Source organism: Ahaetulla prasina, chromosome 3, assembly GCF_028640845.1.
Source record: "Ahaetulla prasina isolate Xishuangbanna chromosome 3, ASM2864084v1, whole genome shotgun sequence".
NCBI classification, from domain to species: domain Eukaryota; kingdom Metazoa; phylum Chordata; class Lepidosauria; order Squamata; family Colubridae; genus Ahaetulla; species Ahaetulla prasina.
In genome coordinates this window covers 152051832-152066478 of record NC_080541.1, presented here as the reverse complement: position 1 = coordinate 152066478, position 14647 = coordinate 152051832, and the positions used below count along the sequence as shown (strand labels likewise).

Here is a 14647-nt window from a genome sequence, read left to right as displayed (position 1 = left end):
CAAGAAAGTCCAGTTGCCTCTTGGGGGGAAAACAAAGTACCTTCTATTTCCAACTATAGACAGCCACGCAAGAATGCAGCCACTCAACCCAAATCAAGGCGTGTTTTACTCATTAGTTTCTCTGAATATTATTTCCACACACGCAGAAGGTAAGTTACACGGATGGCGGCAACCTGAGCTCATTTATTCTGAAGTCGCAGAGCGGCGAAAGCGATCATTTTCTCCTCAGCAGACATATTTAGCGCTACGTTCCGATTTTTTTTGCCCCCACATTACTTCAGAGCAGAGCCCCTCCCAGTCTACTGGGAACTCAATTCTCGACTAAGCCAGTAAATGCAAGAGTAAACCGGCTACTTTATTTTCAAAGACGCCTAAAGTAAAAGTAGCCGCGGCGGGAGGTACCGAACCGATAGGTGGGTGGCGACTATTTCCAGTCGGAGTAAAACCGGGGTCTATCACCGGGTGCATAATACGCGGACCAGCCCGAGAGGTTTCTTCTCTCTGTAAGCCATGGCACCTGCTTCTCAGCTCGTTCGGGGAAGGGACCAAAACACGACTAGAATTATTCAGTTCCTGCCGGGCAGTTTAGGCAAACGCCTCAGAAGCTTTCCTGAGGGGACACACACACACACACCCCTTCAGCAGCCAGGGCCGAGGCGCGCCGGAGGGTTTTTGGCGGGCGTCGGGCACGGAGGTAAGGACTCCGACTCCGAAGGAGGAGGAGGCGCTTCGGAGGCCGTCATTTCCGTCGTGTGTGAGTTGGGGAGGGAGCGAGGGAGGGACGGCGGCAAGCGGACAAACCAGCCAAGCGCTCTCGCTGCCGCCTCCTCGCTCCTCAGGCCGCCGGTCAGACGCCCCCCCCCGCCTCCTCCCGCGCCACTACTTCCAAAGACTCGGAGCGGAGAGGAGGAAGAGGAAGGCTGTAGCGGGGAAAGCCAAGTGCGAAGGGGAGGGGAGGGGCCGGTCCAAGCGAAGCGAAGCGCCGCTCGACACGCAACTCGGGGGATTCCCGCCCTTCCCTTTGGACGGACGGCGCAGCCCGACCTCTCTTGCTCGCCCCGGTCCGGCCATGGGGAACGCCGCCACCGCCAAGAAGGGCAACGAGATCGAGAGCGGTGAGTGAGGCCGGAAGGGGGGACGCGAAGGCGAGCTTCTTTCTCCGTGGAAAGCAGGCAGGCAGGCAGCTCTCTTTTTCTCCTCTCCTCTCACCCTCCGCCCCGCCGCCGCTTCACCGAGGTGCGCCGGGACGACCAACGGCAGGCCCTGCGGCCTAGCCTGACGGGTTGCGGCAGTGTCAAGCCCCTCTCCTTTGCCCCGGGCCTGGAGGTAGAAACTGCTTCGGCGAGCGCCTTCGGTCCTCTTTTGGCCTGCGGGGCCCGCTTTGCGTTAGGAGCTGGGGGGCTCGTAGGTGAGCGGATTAACCCGTGTCTGATAGAGCCACTGGCGGAGAGGGCACGGAGGCAGCTCCGAGTCCCGTCCCCCCCTCCGTGAAGTGGACTGCGCTTCCAGACTCGCTGTAATCAAGCTGCTCCGGCGGAGGAAGACTGAATTAGAATCGATGGGGGGGGGTTTCTGTCGTTCCCCTTCGCTGTTTTTCTCTTCTCTGGTTCTCCCGCCTCCCTCCCGAAAATCTATAGATTTCCCAGAGAAAGCTTTATGTCATACAAACCTGCCTGGCGAAGAAAACGCGCGTAACATAACAATATAAACCGTGCACTGATTTGTCGGGTCCCCTGTGTGTCTTCTCAGGTAACAGCCCCAGAGATCTCTCTTAGCCTTTTCCCATGATAAAATACTTTGCCACGGAGAAAGGATTAGTCCCAGAATCTGCAACGTAAAGAAAACCTTCTAGCACGTTGATGGTGTAGAAAGGTTTAAAGTTTTGTATGTCTCGAGAGGGTGGGGAAATGTTGATTGATTTCTACTTCAAGGTAGAGCTCTAGAAATAAAACTTGGATCACCCGAAGTTTTAATAAGCAAAGGAAAAGCAGATGCCCCAACAACGATCCTTTATTAGTATTAGATAAATATTTGGGTTAGTCTTAACCCATCAGAAGGAAGCAAACAATATTTTTGTCTTGTGCTGTACTAATAATAACCATATTGATTGCTTTTATTTATATACTGTGTTTGCTTTATTTATTTATTTGTATCCCCACCATTATTATTTTTATAAATAATTCAGATGGAGAACATATCCATCACATCTTCGTCATCCTATTTTCCCCACAACAATAACTCTGATGTGAGTTTTGCTGAGAAAGAGAGTGACTGGCCCAAGGTCACCCAGCTGGCTTTCATAGCTAAGGTGGGACAAGAACTCAGTGCTTTCATGTTTTTAGCTTGGTGTCTTAACTACTAGGCCAGACTGGCTCTTTCATTTTAACTTACCCGGAGTCATTTTTAAAGAGCAGTTTATTTTGATTAGATACATAGTCTGGCAAATAATGTCAGACAGTTTGCTTTATAAACTTATCAACTTAATAAGGTTTTAATTGGAGGAAGCTATGATTCTTTCAAACCAAATTAAATCTCTGGCTGAATAATAAAATATTATGCCACTGTTGGCTTTCTTGTTATTTCAAAATGAGTTAATGAGTCAAAATGAGTTAAATGAGTTAAATATGTTTAACACCATAATCCACTTTATATTTATAAAATAAAGTCCACTGAATTCAATTAAATTTGCTCACAAATAAGTTTATATAGTATCACAGCCTTAGTCCTCCTTAGAGGAACATCTCAAGATTCAGATACCAATGGTTAAGAACATTGTATTATAATGAATTATTGTGTTCTTGTTTAATAATATGGACAATAGTTTCCTTGACTTGTGAATGCTTGGTATGATGAATCAGGTGAGCCTGTCATTTGAAGAAAAAAAACCCCACTCATTTTGGATTTTATACCTGAAGAAAGGATTTCCCTTGCAACTGTTGTTGAAACTGTACTTTACTGCCATGGTACTTCTTGTGAGTGGTACATTAATGATGTCCCAAATGAACTGTGGGTGCAGAGGGCTATTTATGTAGACAACGTCTTAATCTTGTTTCCAATGCTTTTCCAGCTTTGTTTTGCTTCTGCTGAATGTAAGCTCTATGTTGAAGGGCTTAAAAGAGACAGAATGCTGGGTTCTTACACTGAGATCCTCTTTCAGTCTTTTACTTCTCAGATGTGTTGTTTTACAGTTCTGTTATTCCTAGTTAGCATTCCAAGAGTTTGAGATCTGCTTCTGTAAGACAAAAGACCTCCTACACCATAGTATGCTTTAGGTACAGAATAGCAAGTTTTGGGTATCCATTTCTACCCAATGAGGGATTCTTGCTTTCTTCACTCTGGAATCAATGTATTTGGTGTACAGTTTTGTGATTCCTTGAAGCATTTTGAACAAATTCTATTTAGAGAACTTTTAATTTCTCTAAACAGAAACTCTGGTTACCAATTTACAGTGCAAAAGTTGGTTTTCCAGGATTTTGAAGTCTGTAAATCGGCCATCTCTTTACATTGTATGCATATAATTAAAAATAGTCAAGTATTTGGCTGTGTCCTAGATTTGCTGTTATATGGCAGCATCGATTATGGTGTTCAATAGCTATATGCGCTTATAAGCAATTCTGACCATTCCCTGAGAGCTAATGATGGCTTTGCCTTTGGTGCATTGTTTTCTGATCCTGTTGGGACTTTGAATGCAAAATAAGGCAGTGCATTGTTTGAGAAGAAAATTCTAGTGAATAACTTTTTTAGGATTATATAATAAAAATTGTGGAATTGTAATATATCTTCTTTATGCGATTTATTTTTTGATAGAGTGTGGTTAGATTGATCTAATAAAGCTTTGGCCTAGGATCTGTGATTTCTATAATACAGCATTGTGCACCTTTTTTTAAAAAACCTAAATGTTTACTAAAGAAGTAGTCCACAATAAGAAATTCTGGCTTAACAAACTTGAAGTGTTGGATGATGACATGACAGTGGGAAGAGGGAATGAGTGCAATAAGGCAACTTCTCCTTTGAATCAAGCTTAGCTCCTGGTGACTTCATGGATATGCACAATACTCATTGGTTTAATTAACTGTGAAGCCAACTGTAGCATAGAAATAATCTGTCAAGAACCGGTCTTGGATGTTCTTTAAAGAAATGTGAAAGCGTAGTATCTGCAGGCTGATAATGTTTTGTGCATGCTAATAACATAAAATGATAGTGACTGTAACTAAATATGCTGTATGAAAATGAAATTTTAAAAACTCTAAGCTGGCAAGGAACTATTTCTAAAAAATTCAGAAAGTTAACTGAAACAGTGCAACTTTTGTTGTTTTAAAACAGTGAATTTGCGTAATTTATAATTTATATTTATAAATAGAATATATTATATTAACAAATCTAGAATGCATTAATCAAATAAAATAATATTGTATACCCTTTTATAATCTGGTAACTTTCGGAAAGGCAGAACTCTAAAAGCTAAAATACCCTTAGAGCTAAAAAATACTTCTATTTCAAAGAAGTATAAAAACTCATTAACTTAATGTACCTGTCAACCAATAGGGAATTGGGATTCCCTTTAAGATTTTGATACTCAGAACATTAAATAAAACATTGAAATATTGGTGGTTTCATGATTTAAGGAAATACCGTTCATGAAAATTAACAAGTTGCCATTTAATATTATAAATTTTAAAAATGAATTCTTGTGTTGGAATCATAATTCTGATTGTGAATTATCCAATTCATAATCAGAATTATGTTCATCATTATTGTAGTTTTATCAGTGAAACTATGAACTCCACAAGACTGAAAGAAAACTAAGAATGAATGTTGCTGGATAAATGTACACATAGTCCTCAACTTACAACCACAATTGAGTCCAAAATTTCTGTTGTTAAGTGAAACATTTGTTAAGTGAGTTTATCCCCATTTTACGGCCTTTCTTAAGACATTTGTTAAGTGAATCACTGCAATTGTTAATTTAGTAACCCGGTTGTTAAGTGAATCTAGTTTCCCTGTTGACTATGCTTGTCAGAAGGTTACAAAAGGTGATCACATCACCTTGGGACATAATAACAGTCGTAAGTATGAACCAGTTGCCAATCATCTGAATTTTGATCACATGATCATGGGGATGCTGGAAAGGTTGTAATGGTCTTAAGTCACTTTTTTCAGTGCTGTTGTAACTTTGAATGGTCACTAAACAAACTATTATAAATCGAGGACTACCTGTATTACTCTTACCACTGGTAATTTACCTTTACATTGATGAACTGTGAGCTAGCTACAGTAATAATAAATGTTCATTATTTGAGGAAATGAGGCGAAAATCGTTATAGGTAGATTTCTGAAACTTAAACCAGATTTCACTGGTCTGGAGTGTTTCCAGTCAGATTCCTTCCAATTCTGAGTGTTATGCTCCCAGTGTTGTTTACTGCTTATAACCTTAATGTTTTAATTCTGGGTAAACTAACAGAGTTGTAAGCTAGTGAGTAGCCCTAGAAATTAAAGAAATAAATATAATTTGAAATGCACTTGTTTTGCAATTTCTACTTGGGAAAGCTTTCCTTACTACTCTAACATTTGAAATTTAATTCACAGAATAGATTTCATTTTATCTTAATATACTTTTGTACCAATGTCTTTAATTCAGATAATTTGAACAAAGCATTAATATTTATTTCACTAGGCAGCTTGATCAAGAAATAGTTGTATCATGGACTAAGCCATAATACAGTTGGTTTGTTTTTTCCTAGCATGCTGTATGAAAGCAGCTCTAATGTTTTATAAACCATAATTTAGGCTCACTGTATTATGCAAACTCAAGTGTGTTTTATTCAGAAATCAAATAAAAAGGTTATGTATGTAGTGGGGGTGGTAACCAAGTTGTTTTACCACACTTAAACCTTGGGTTGGAAAACAAATCCTTGTTTCTGGCAGCAGGTACTTTGTTGTTAATTTGTTTTCTTTACGCTGAAATATACTGAACTACAGGTAAATATATAAAGCATAACAAATAAAAACAATTTACATCTGAACCTTTTGCATCGCAGGATATTGTTTCAGATTATCTTTATCATCACAAAATTCTATTATTTGTAATATGTATACATATGGAAACAGAAATACCTGTGTTTCAAAGACAATTACACACATGTGTTTAAACTGCATTAGCAAATTATAAGGATGATTTTCAGGAGCCAAAGTTCTTCAAAATATTGATCATATGTTATTTTGGCTTTTTGCAAATGTTAGGTGTTTATTTTATGTTTACAGTATTTGCTCTACCATTTTGACAAGGTGTGAATTTCAATGTAAAAATTTAAACAGAACATAATATAAGTGTTTAATTGGTTTTATTAAATTGATAGAGACTTTCTTGCAACTGGTAATACAGATAATTTTTAATTTACAACAGTTCATTTAGTGATCGTTCAAAGTTACAACAGCACTGAAAAATGGAATTTACAACTGTTTTTCACAGTTATCACCATTGCAGCATCCCCATAATCATGTGATCAAATTTCAGATGCTTGGCAACTGGTTCATATTTGTATCTCTTGCTGTGTTCCAGGGTCACGTGATCTCCTTTTTTGACCTTCTGATAAGCAAAGTCAATGGGGAAGCCAAATTCACTTAACAACCAGATTACTAACTTAACAACTGCAGTAATTCACTTAACTGTGGCAAGAAAAGTTGTAAAATGGGGCACTTAAACTCACTTAACAAGTGTTGTTAAAAAACATAAATTTTGGGCTCAATTGTGATCGTAAATTGAGGATTACTTGTATTTTAATCTGAAGATGAGTTCTGTGGTTTCAGAACTTTTATCTCTCAAGGATAAGCTTTCCTCCGGATATAGAGATAGAGCCAGAAACATACATCCCTTATGTTTGTGCTCACTATTCTTATATAGGCTGCCTCAGAAAGAATAGTTGGCTCTTACTAGAAATTCGAAGTGATCACTCATAGAAAACTTTCAAAATTAGATCAAGGACACTTAAATCTCAGGGGCCAAGATTTATATCATTCCCTTTTTGTTGTTAGTTGCGATGTCATGTCTGACCCATCGCGACCCCATGGACAACATTCCTCCAGGCCTTCCTGTCCTCTACCATTCTCTGGAGTCCATTTAAACTCATGCCTACTGCTTCAGTGACTCCATCCAGCCACCTAGTTAATCACAAAACCATTGTATACAGAAACTTGTATTTTTAAGAAGATTTATGCAGAAACATGTTAGCCTTAGTTTGCCTTTAAGCATCATAAATTGTAAATCGAGCAATTGGAAATATTTTTACAAAGGTATGGCACTTTTCATAGTGTCAAGTGTGCTCACTCTCAGAATTGAAACTCATTCTTCATATTGGTTAAGTAACTTGCTCTAATCTAAACATGCATTACAAGTGGATCTCTTTTATGGATCTTTCATTCTAGCTCATTATCCATTCTAACTGGATAATGAGACCTTGAGAGATAAAAAGTATGCAGAAGTTTATTTGCAGTATTGTACATGCTTAAAGTAATAAAAAAACAAACCCAGAATCACAGATACAGGAAATATTTACTATAAATACTTTATAGCAACTGCCAATATTGGTATTACAGATTAAAAAAGACCACCTGTAAGTTGCATGTTGTTCCCATGTAGACAGATATGTTTTGATGTAAAAGTAATTGTATGCAATTAAGTTTTTTGTAATTGACGAAATGTTTTTAAGAATACGTTGTTTGCATGTTTTGAAGTTTAATTCTTAGAGTTCTGTATTATTTCAGAACTATGGCAGATGCTTTTTGCTGTAATAGGTTATATCTTATTGCAAATACCCGCTATAATGTTACTTTATTGTAACATAGAAGTAATTTAATCATAGATGTGTGGCGTCCATTTGTCTGGAATGTTAAAATTGGTTCCTGTTTAGAAAATGGAAAACCGCTATACCATCCCCAAGTGGCAGAGTTAGTATTACCCAAAGTAGAAGTTGAATATTCCAGAGTTCTCAGGTCTATTCCATTCTGTACATACCTAGTGGGAATGATGTATATGAACTTTCTGGATATATCTTAAATTGGGAGATGAGCCACATTTAATCAACATTGCATTTGAAAGTTATAAGTAATTTACTTATGAATATTAGCAATTTTATCCAGTTGATTTTGAATGTCCTTTGAGTATTCCTAATTTGTATTTCATTATGGGGGGTTTTCATTGTTTGCTTATTTGTAAGAAATAGCCAAAGCAATTTCACTTTAAAATTCATGAATAATTTCTATTCCTTTCAATTGATTTTTCTATTTTTGGTTATTATATAAAGACATATAATAGTGGAATGTTTTAAACCTTATTGTAATATTCCTGAATTTAAATAGGTAGACTCTTGTTCTAACACAGAACTTACTAAAATGACTATGATATAATAGCCATATACAAACAAGATTTTTAATTTGTATATTGAAACTATATATAATAATGTAGTGATTCAGAACATTTTAATCTAGTTACATTTCTTTCATATTTAGAGTTTTCTAGCATGTGATAATTCTAATGCAACATATAAAGGTATATTATCTGAACTGCTTAAAAGTTACTGCTTAGTATTGTAAGGTATACTAATAGTGTAGATTTTATGAATATACTGTAGTTGAAAGAAAGTTTTTTTAAAAAACAGGAATGATATACCTAGTACAGAATAGAACCCTATTTGATGCCATTAGTATCATGGCAAACAACTAAAGATCTCTAATTTTTAATTGCAAAATATTATTTTGCAATCTAATGAAATTGCATTCCACCAAAATAAACTACCTGCAAATATTTTCTTTATTACTAAGTACTCTGATTATTATTTTTCTGCTATTAAATATGTAATCATAAAACAATGTTGAAATACAATTAGTCCTCAACTTATGACTGCAGTTGGGACCAGAATTTTCATTGCTAAGCAAGCCTGTTGTTAAGTAAGTTGGGCTTATTTTTTGTCACTGTTGTTAAGCAGATCACTGTAGTTGTTCAATAACTCACACGGACATTAAGCAAATCCAGCTTCCCACACTGACTTTGCTTATTGGAAGGTAGTTAGGAAGATCATAAATAGCAATCACATGACCCCAATATATTGCAACCATCATAAATGCATGCTCGTTACCAAGCAACCAAATTTTTATCACATGACCATTAGCCCACTGTAGTGGTCATAAGTTTGAGAACTGTTCATAAATCACTTTTTTCTGTGCCATAACTTTGAACAACCACTAAACAAGTGGTTGTAAGCCGAGGACTACCTGTACTGATACATTGTTACTTTTTAATATCAGTAGCTATTCTGGAAGAGTTCAGTAATATTCTTATTAGTGCTAATTTTTTAACCTCATTTATTAAGCAGTATTATAGTAACATTTTTTGTAAACAAGTTAAAGTTCCATGAATTGTGTTCTAATAAAATTGCCTGTTTAAAAATGTTTCTTCATGTTTTTCACCATTGTAGTGTGAGAAGTAATATAGAAATAAAGACGTGAAGCAAACTTTGCAGTAAAATAATTAGTCATTTACGGTATTTTTGAAAGGTTAAAAATTGGTAGAATGTGAAGTTGTGTACAAATTTTAAATACAATATGTTAACTGTCAAATTAGTGTGAAATGGCATTAGCCATATTGTTTAAAATAATTTAAATTAACTTTTCAAAAATAGTTTGATATTTCATTATTAGCATCACATGTATCTAAAAATTATCTTTTCACACATGTGAATGTTGTTCTGATATATTTACCAACATGAAAGAAAATTAGTTTTCTTCATTTATTGTCTAATCAGGCAAGCATATCTTTATAAGTCTGCACAATGCAATACTTATTTAGCAATTACTAATTCTTAGTACATATTTTCCTGTGTCACTGCCATTTTCTAATCATAATAGTTCTGTAAATTTTTATCATAACATAACTTTTTTTATCATAACATAATTTTGAATTTCAATTTTAGAATGCTAAAACCTGCTGCTTTTCTTTTGAGTTTAAAATAATAAAATATTGTGCTCTTAACTGTGTTTTGTACTTCCGGTTTGAGATTATAACAGTTACACTGAAAAGTTTATAAACAAGCTTGTATAATATATAAAAATGGATACCGAGTACCTAGAAACAGTGTTGGGATTCAGCCAATTCGCACCACTTCAGGGGAACCAGTTGTTAACTTTCTGAGCAGTTTGGCAAACTGGTTGTTGGAAGAAATCATTAGGGCAGAGAACCGTTTGTTAAATTACTTAAATCCCACCACTGCCTAGAAATATAGTAATTGCTTCAGTGATGTAATTCTGTGAATTATCTTACGTGAATTTGGTATGCATATTTGTAAAGTTAAATAGTGAACATGGTGGTATAAATAGATATAGCTACATTAGTTATTGCACAGTGGGGGGAGATTCTTTGGGTGAAAAGAATTCATATCAACATTGGTAGCTTGGACATCTATTTAATTCAGTGTAGTTTCATCAAAGTTATTGATGTGGACAATACAGATCTTGTCCATCCCCTCCTTGTAGAAAAAAAAGTATTGGGTAAAAGTACCCTTTTATCCAAAAAGAATATTTAGACTTTAGTGTATTTACATGCTACCGTACATACCGTACAGATTGGATGCAGTTCCACTAAAGTTACTTTTATGTTTGTCATGTTTGAATACTACTGATTCTTTTTCAAAGCTTCTCAGATATCACTAATGGGTTACAGATAAGTTAATATTGTTATATAAGTACTTCGAATAAAATGCTTAATTTTACATTTGTACCATGTTTCCCCGAAAATATGACCTACTTTGAAAATAAGCCCTAGCCTGATTTTTTGGGGGAGTGGGCCTAATATATGTCCTTTCCCAAAAATAAGCCCTAGTGAAGAGGGTGAGTGTGGCCAGCACAGGAGGCAGCCCTTTCCTTCCCCGGTCACCTCATGGCTGCTGAGCCCCTTAACCACAGCCCATGGATCAGCTGATCCAGGGAAGGCTAGGAATTCTCTCTCTCTGGGTGCCTGGAGATGTTTCCAGCACACCCTTGCTAGCCCAAGCCCTACCCACGGCACCAGGCAACCTTGTAGCTGAGGGCCCCTCTGTTCCACAGCTCCCCTTGTGGCTATGGAGCAGGTGCTGTTTGTGCTCCGCCAGGCCTAGAGCTCGGGTGCCCCTTAGGCTTCTGCTATGATGAGGCAGAAAGCCATGCAGCCCATCGGAATTGGCTCCCTCCCGCAACCTCTACTCAGTTGCTGCTGCTTGAGAAAAGGACAGGTAATTGTGGAAGATTGTGGGAAGTGTGTGCTTACGATAGAAGCAAAGCCCAGCCAGTCCCTTTCAAGGGATCAAATGTCAGAGAGAGAGAGAGAGAGAGAGAGAGAGAGGAGTAACAAGAATTGCAGGCAACGCTGTTTGAAAGGGTTTCTTCTCTGCTGTTTCTCTCTCTCTCTCTCTCTCTCTCACACACACACACACACACACACACACACACACACACACATTTGATGAGAAATGGTGGAGGGCAACTGACCCTGCCCTGCCTCCAGCTTGGCACCTGTTCAGGGTCGGGTGGTTTCTAAATTTTTTTACTACCGGTTCTGTGGGTGTGGCTAGGTGGGGGGGGAGATGATTAAGTGGGCATGGCCACCTTGACGTCACTCATGCATTCAGTCACATGACCTCCTCACCAAGCCACGCCCACCGAAACAGTGGCAAAAACATTTGGGACTTTTTGGCATTTTTTTTTTTTTTTTTTTTTGACATTCCGGCCTCATATCCAGGCCAGGATGCAGTGGGGTGGAAGTGGTCATCTCAGGTTTCTCTCCGTTGTCCTTTCTGGCCAAAAAGTGCCCCTTCTCGCCTCTGATGGGCCTTCCCCTTGGTTGCAGTCGGAGCACCCCACTCCTGCTGGCATGCTGAGCAGGGCCGGCCAGGTCCCGTCCATGAGATGAGCACACAGGAGAAAGGCTTCCCTCTAGACCGATGGAGAGGGTGCGCAACTTAGGCGTCCTCCTGGATGAACGGCTGTCTCTGGAAGATCATTTGACGGCCGTCTCCAGGAGAGCGTTCTACCAGGTTCGCCTGATGCGCCAGTTGCGCCCCTTTCTAGACCGGGATGCCCTATGCACGGTCACTCACGCCCTCGTGACGTCTCGCCTGGATTACTGCAATGCTCTCTACATGGGGCTCCCCTTGAAGGGCATCCGGAGGCTGCAGTTAGTCCAGAATGCGGCTGCGCGGGTGATAGAGGGAGCCCCTCGTGGCTCCCGCATGACACCTATCCTACGCAGACTGCACTGGCTACCTGTGGCCTTCCGGGTGCGCTTCAAGGTTTTGGTAACCACCTTTAAAGCGCTCCATGGCATAGGGCCGTGTTACTTACGGGACTGCCTACTGCTACCGAATACCTCTCACCGACCCGTGCGCTCTCACAGAGAGGGACTCCTCAGGGTGCCGTCAGCGAGGCAATGTCGTCTGGCGACGCCCAGGGGAAGGGCCTTCTCTGTGGGGGCTCCCACCCTCTGGAACAAACTACCCCCAGGACTTCGTCAACTTCCGGACCTCCGGACCTTCCGCCGCGAGCTTAAAACACACTTATTTATTTGCGCAGGACTGAATTAGTTTTTAAATTTATGGGTTTTAAATGGGTTTTATTTTTATATTGTTTTAAATATTTGGCTTTTAGAATAAGTTTTTTAATTGTTTTTACTCTGTATTTATGTGTTTTTATGTGCCTGTTAACCGCCCTGAGTCCTTCGGGAGATAGGGCGGTATACAAATACGATTAATAAATAAATAAATAAATAAATAAAAATAAATAAATAAACAGAGTCTCTGCTGCTTCTACTTTTGGCTGGAAAGCAGAAGCAGCAGAGACCCTGGCTTGTTTCTCTTCCTGAAACTCTGTGCGGAAGCAGTGGCACAGCCATGAGGTTTATCATACCGGGGCAGCTTTTCGGAGCAGGACCCTGCAAGGCTTGTTGTAGTGTTGTGCGCATGAAAAGCAGCACTGCCACAAGCTTCATCATATTTGGTCACCTTTGACGCCTGCGTCATTTGTGGCGGCTCTGCAGCCACCTCGCCTTCCACTCGGCCCAGCCCACCATCAAGACCCGATCGAAAACCTCTGAAAATCTGAGCGCTGCCAGTCTGCCTAGGCCCCTTCACAAGCGGCTGCTGGTGGAGCCATGCCGCCTTGCCCACCACCATCCCATGCACAGCCAGAACAAGAGTTGCAGTGCCTGCCAAGGGCTGAAGAGCACCGGGCTCAGTGTAGCTGTAGCCCTGCGCCTGCAGCACTGAGTAGGCATGCAGGATGGCACTCAGCAGCCCAAAGGTGGCAGCAGGCCAGGCGGCACAGGCAGCATGCCTCCACCTGCAATGCCAGCAGCATGGGGCCTACGACAGCCAAGAAGTATCCAAGCAGTAGCTGGGCCAAGCGGGTAGGATGGGTGAAAAGCTCCCCCCCCCCGACCAGGCAGTGAAGCTCCACCACTGTCACTGGGGAGGGGGAAAGAGAGACAGGGATTCAACCTCGGAGGGCTGGCAGCGATGTCCTCTCACACACACACAAACACATACACAGATGTCCCTCACACACACAAGTTCACGAGATTTTCTTTTCTGAGAAGTTGGAAGCGCTGAACTATTTTTTTTTACCGTAGTTCCACAGACTTCTTGCCCTGAACTCACTCACTCACTCTCTCTCTCGAGCCATGTTGCCTGTGCCACCTTGCCCACTGCTGTCTTTGGGCTGCTGAGCGCTGGCCTGCATGCCCATTCAGTGCTGCGGGCACCTGGCAGGTGCTGCACCTCTCTTATCGGCTCTGCGTGGGGCAGCATAGGCTGAGAAAAGGAGGAGAGGCAGGACAAAGCCCAACCGGATGCAAATGCTGCCTCCAGCTGCCTCTTTGTCATGTTGAAGGTCCTCTTTGAAAGGATGATCTGCAGGTGTGGGGGAAGATTACCATGTTTGCTGAAGATGGCGGCCTGAGCGGCACCCACAAAGCAGCTGTTTCATGGATTGTGGGATGGCCTGCTGTGACCCTTCGGGAAGTTGGCACAAAGGGCTGCTGGCGCAAAGGGCTGCTGCCCCCCTACTTGACACCTGCACATGGGGAAAAAATAAGATCCTCCCAAAAAGAAGCCCTAGCCATCTTTTGGCGGGGGATCAAAAGAAAAGTAAGACTCGGTCTTATTTTCGGGGAAACACATTATTTATACACAATATTCAATTTGGAGCAACCTCCAAGCAGCCATTCTCAAAAGATATTAGGCTATAATTCCTAAAACTGAAAACATATTTGAAGAGTGCCAGACTGAGAACATTTTGCTAAACTTTCTTGGTATATTTTGTATAATCTATAGTTTTGTAGAATTTTATATTCTTGGCAGCCTAAAATTCTTTATTACTATATTTAGCAATTAATAAGTAGGACTTCTGGCTGTTTTTGAATTGATGAATTCACAGAATTAAAAAGTCATTAATTTTAGACTTACATATTTGAACAAATTCTAAGAAATATTAATATTTGAAAATATAAATATGTAAATTGAATCATTTTCCATAAATAAATGAGCAAGTATAATTTTGTGGCTCATTTATATAATTTGGTTCCCTTTATCTAGTTTTAGAACTTGTTAGAGAACAAGTCAACGTTTAG

The 14647-nt window shown here is 40.0% G+C and overlaps 1 protein-coding gene across 1 annotated transcript in view; it reads left to right on the top strand.

Annotated features, from left to right (window-relative positions):
* Positions 1-771: 771 nt before the first annotated feature.
* PRKACB (protein kinase cAMP-activated catalytic subunit beta) overlaps positions 772-14647 on the top strand; it is an 87184-nt gene continuing 73308 nt past the window's right edge. The window contains exon 1 of the mRNA XM_058175764.1: positions 772-1115. Within this exon, the coding sequence (XP_058031747.1) occupies positions 1070-1115 (46 nt within the window). The 5' untranslated portion in view covers positions 772-1069. The remainder of the gene's footprint in view (positions 1116-14647) is intronic.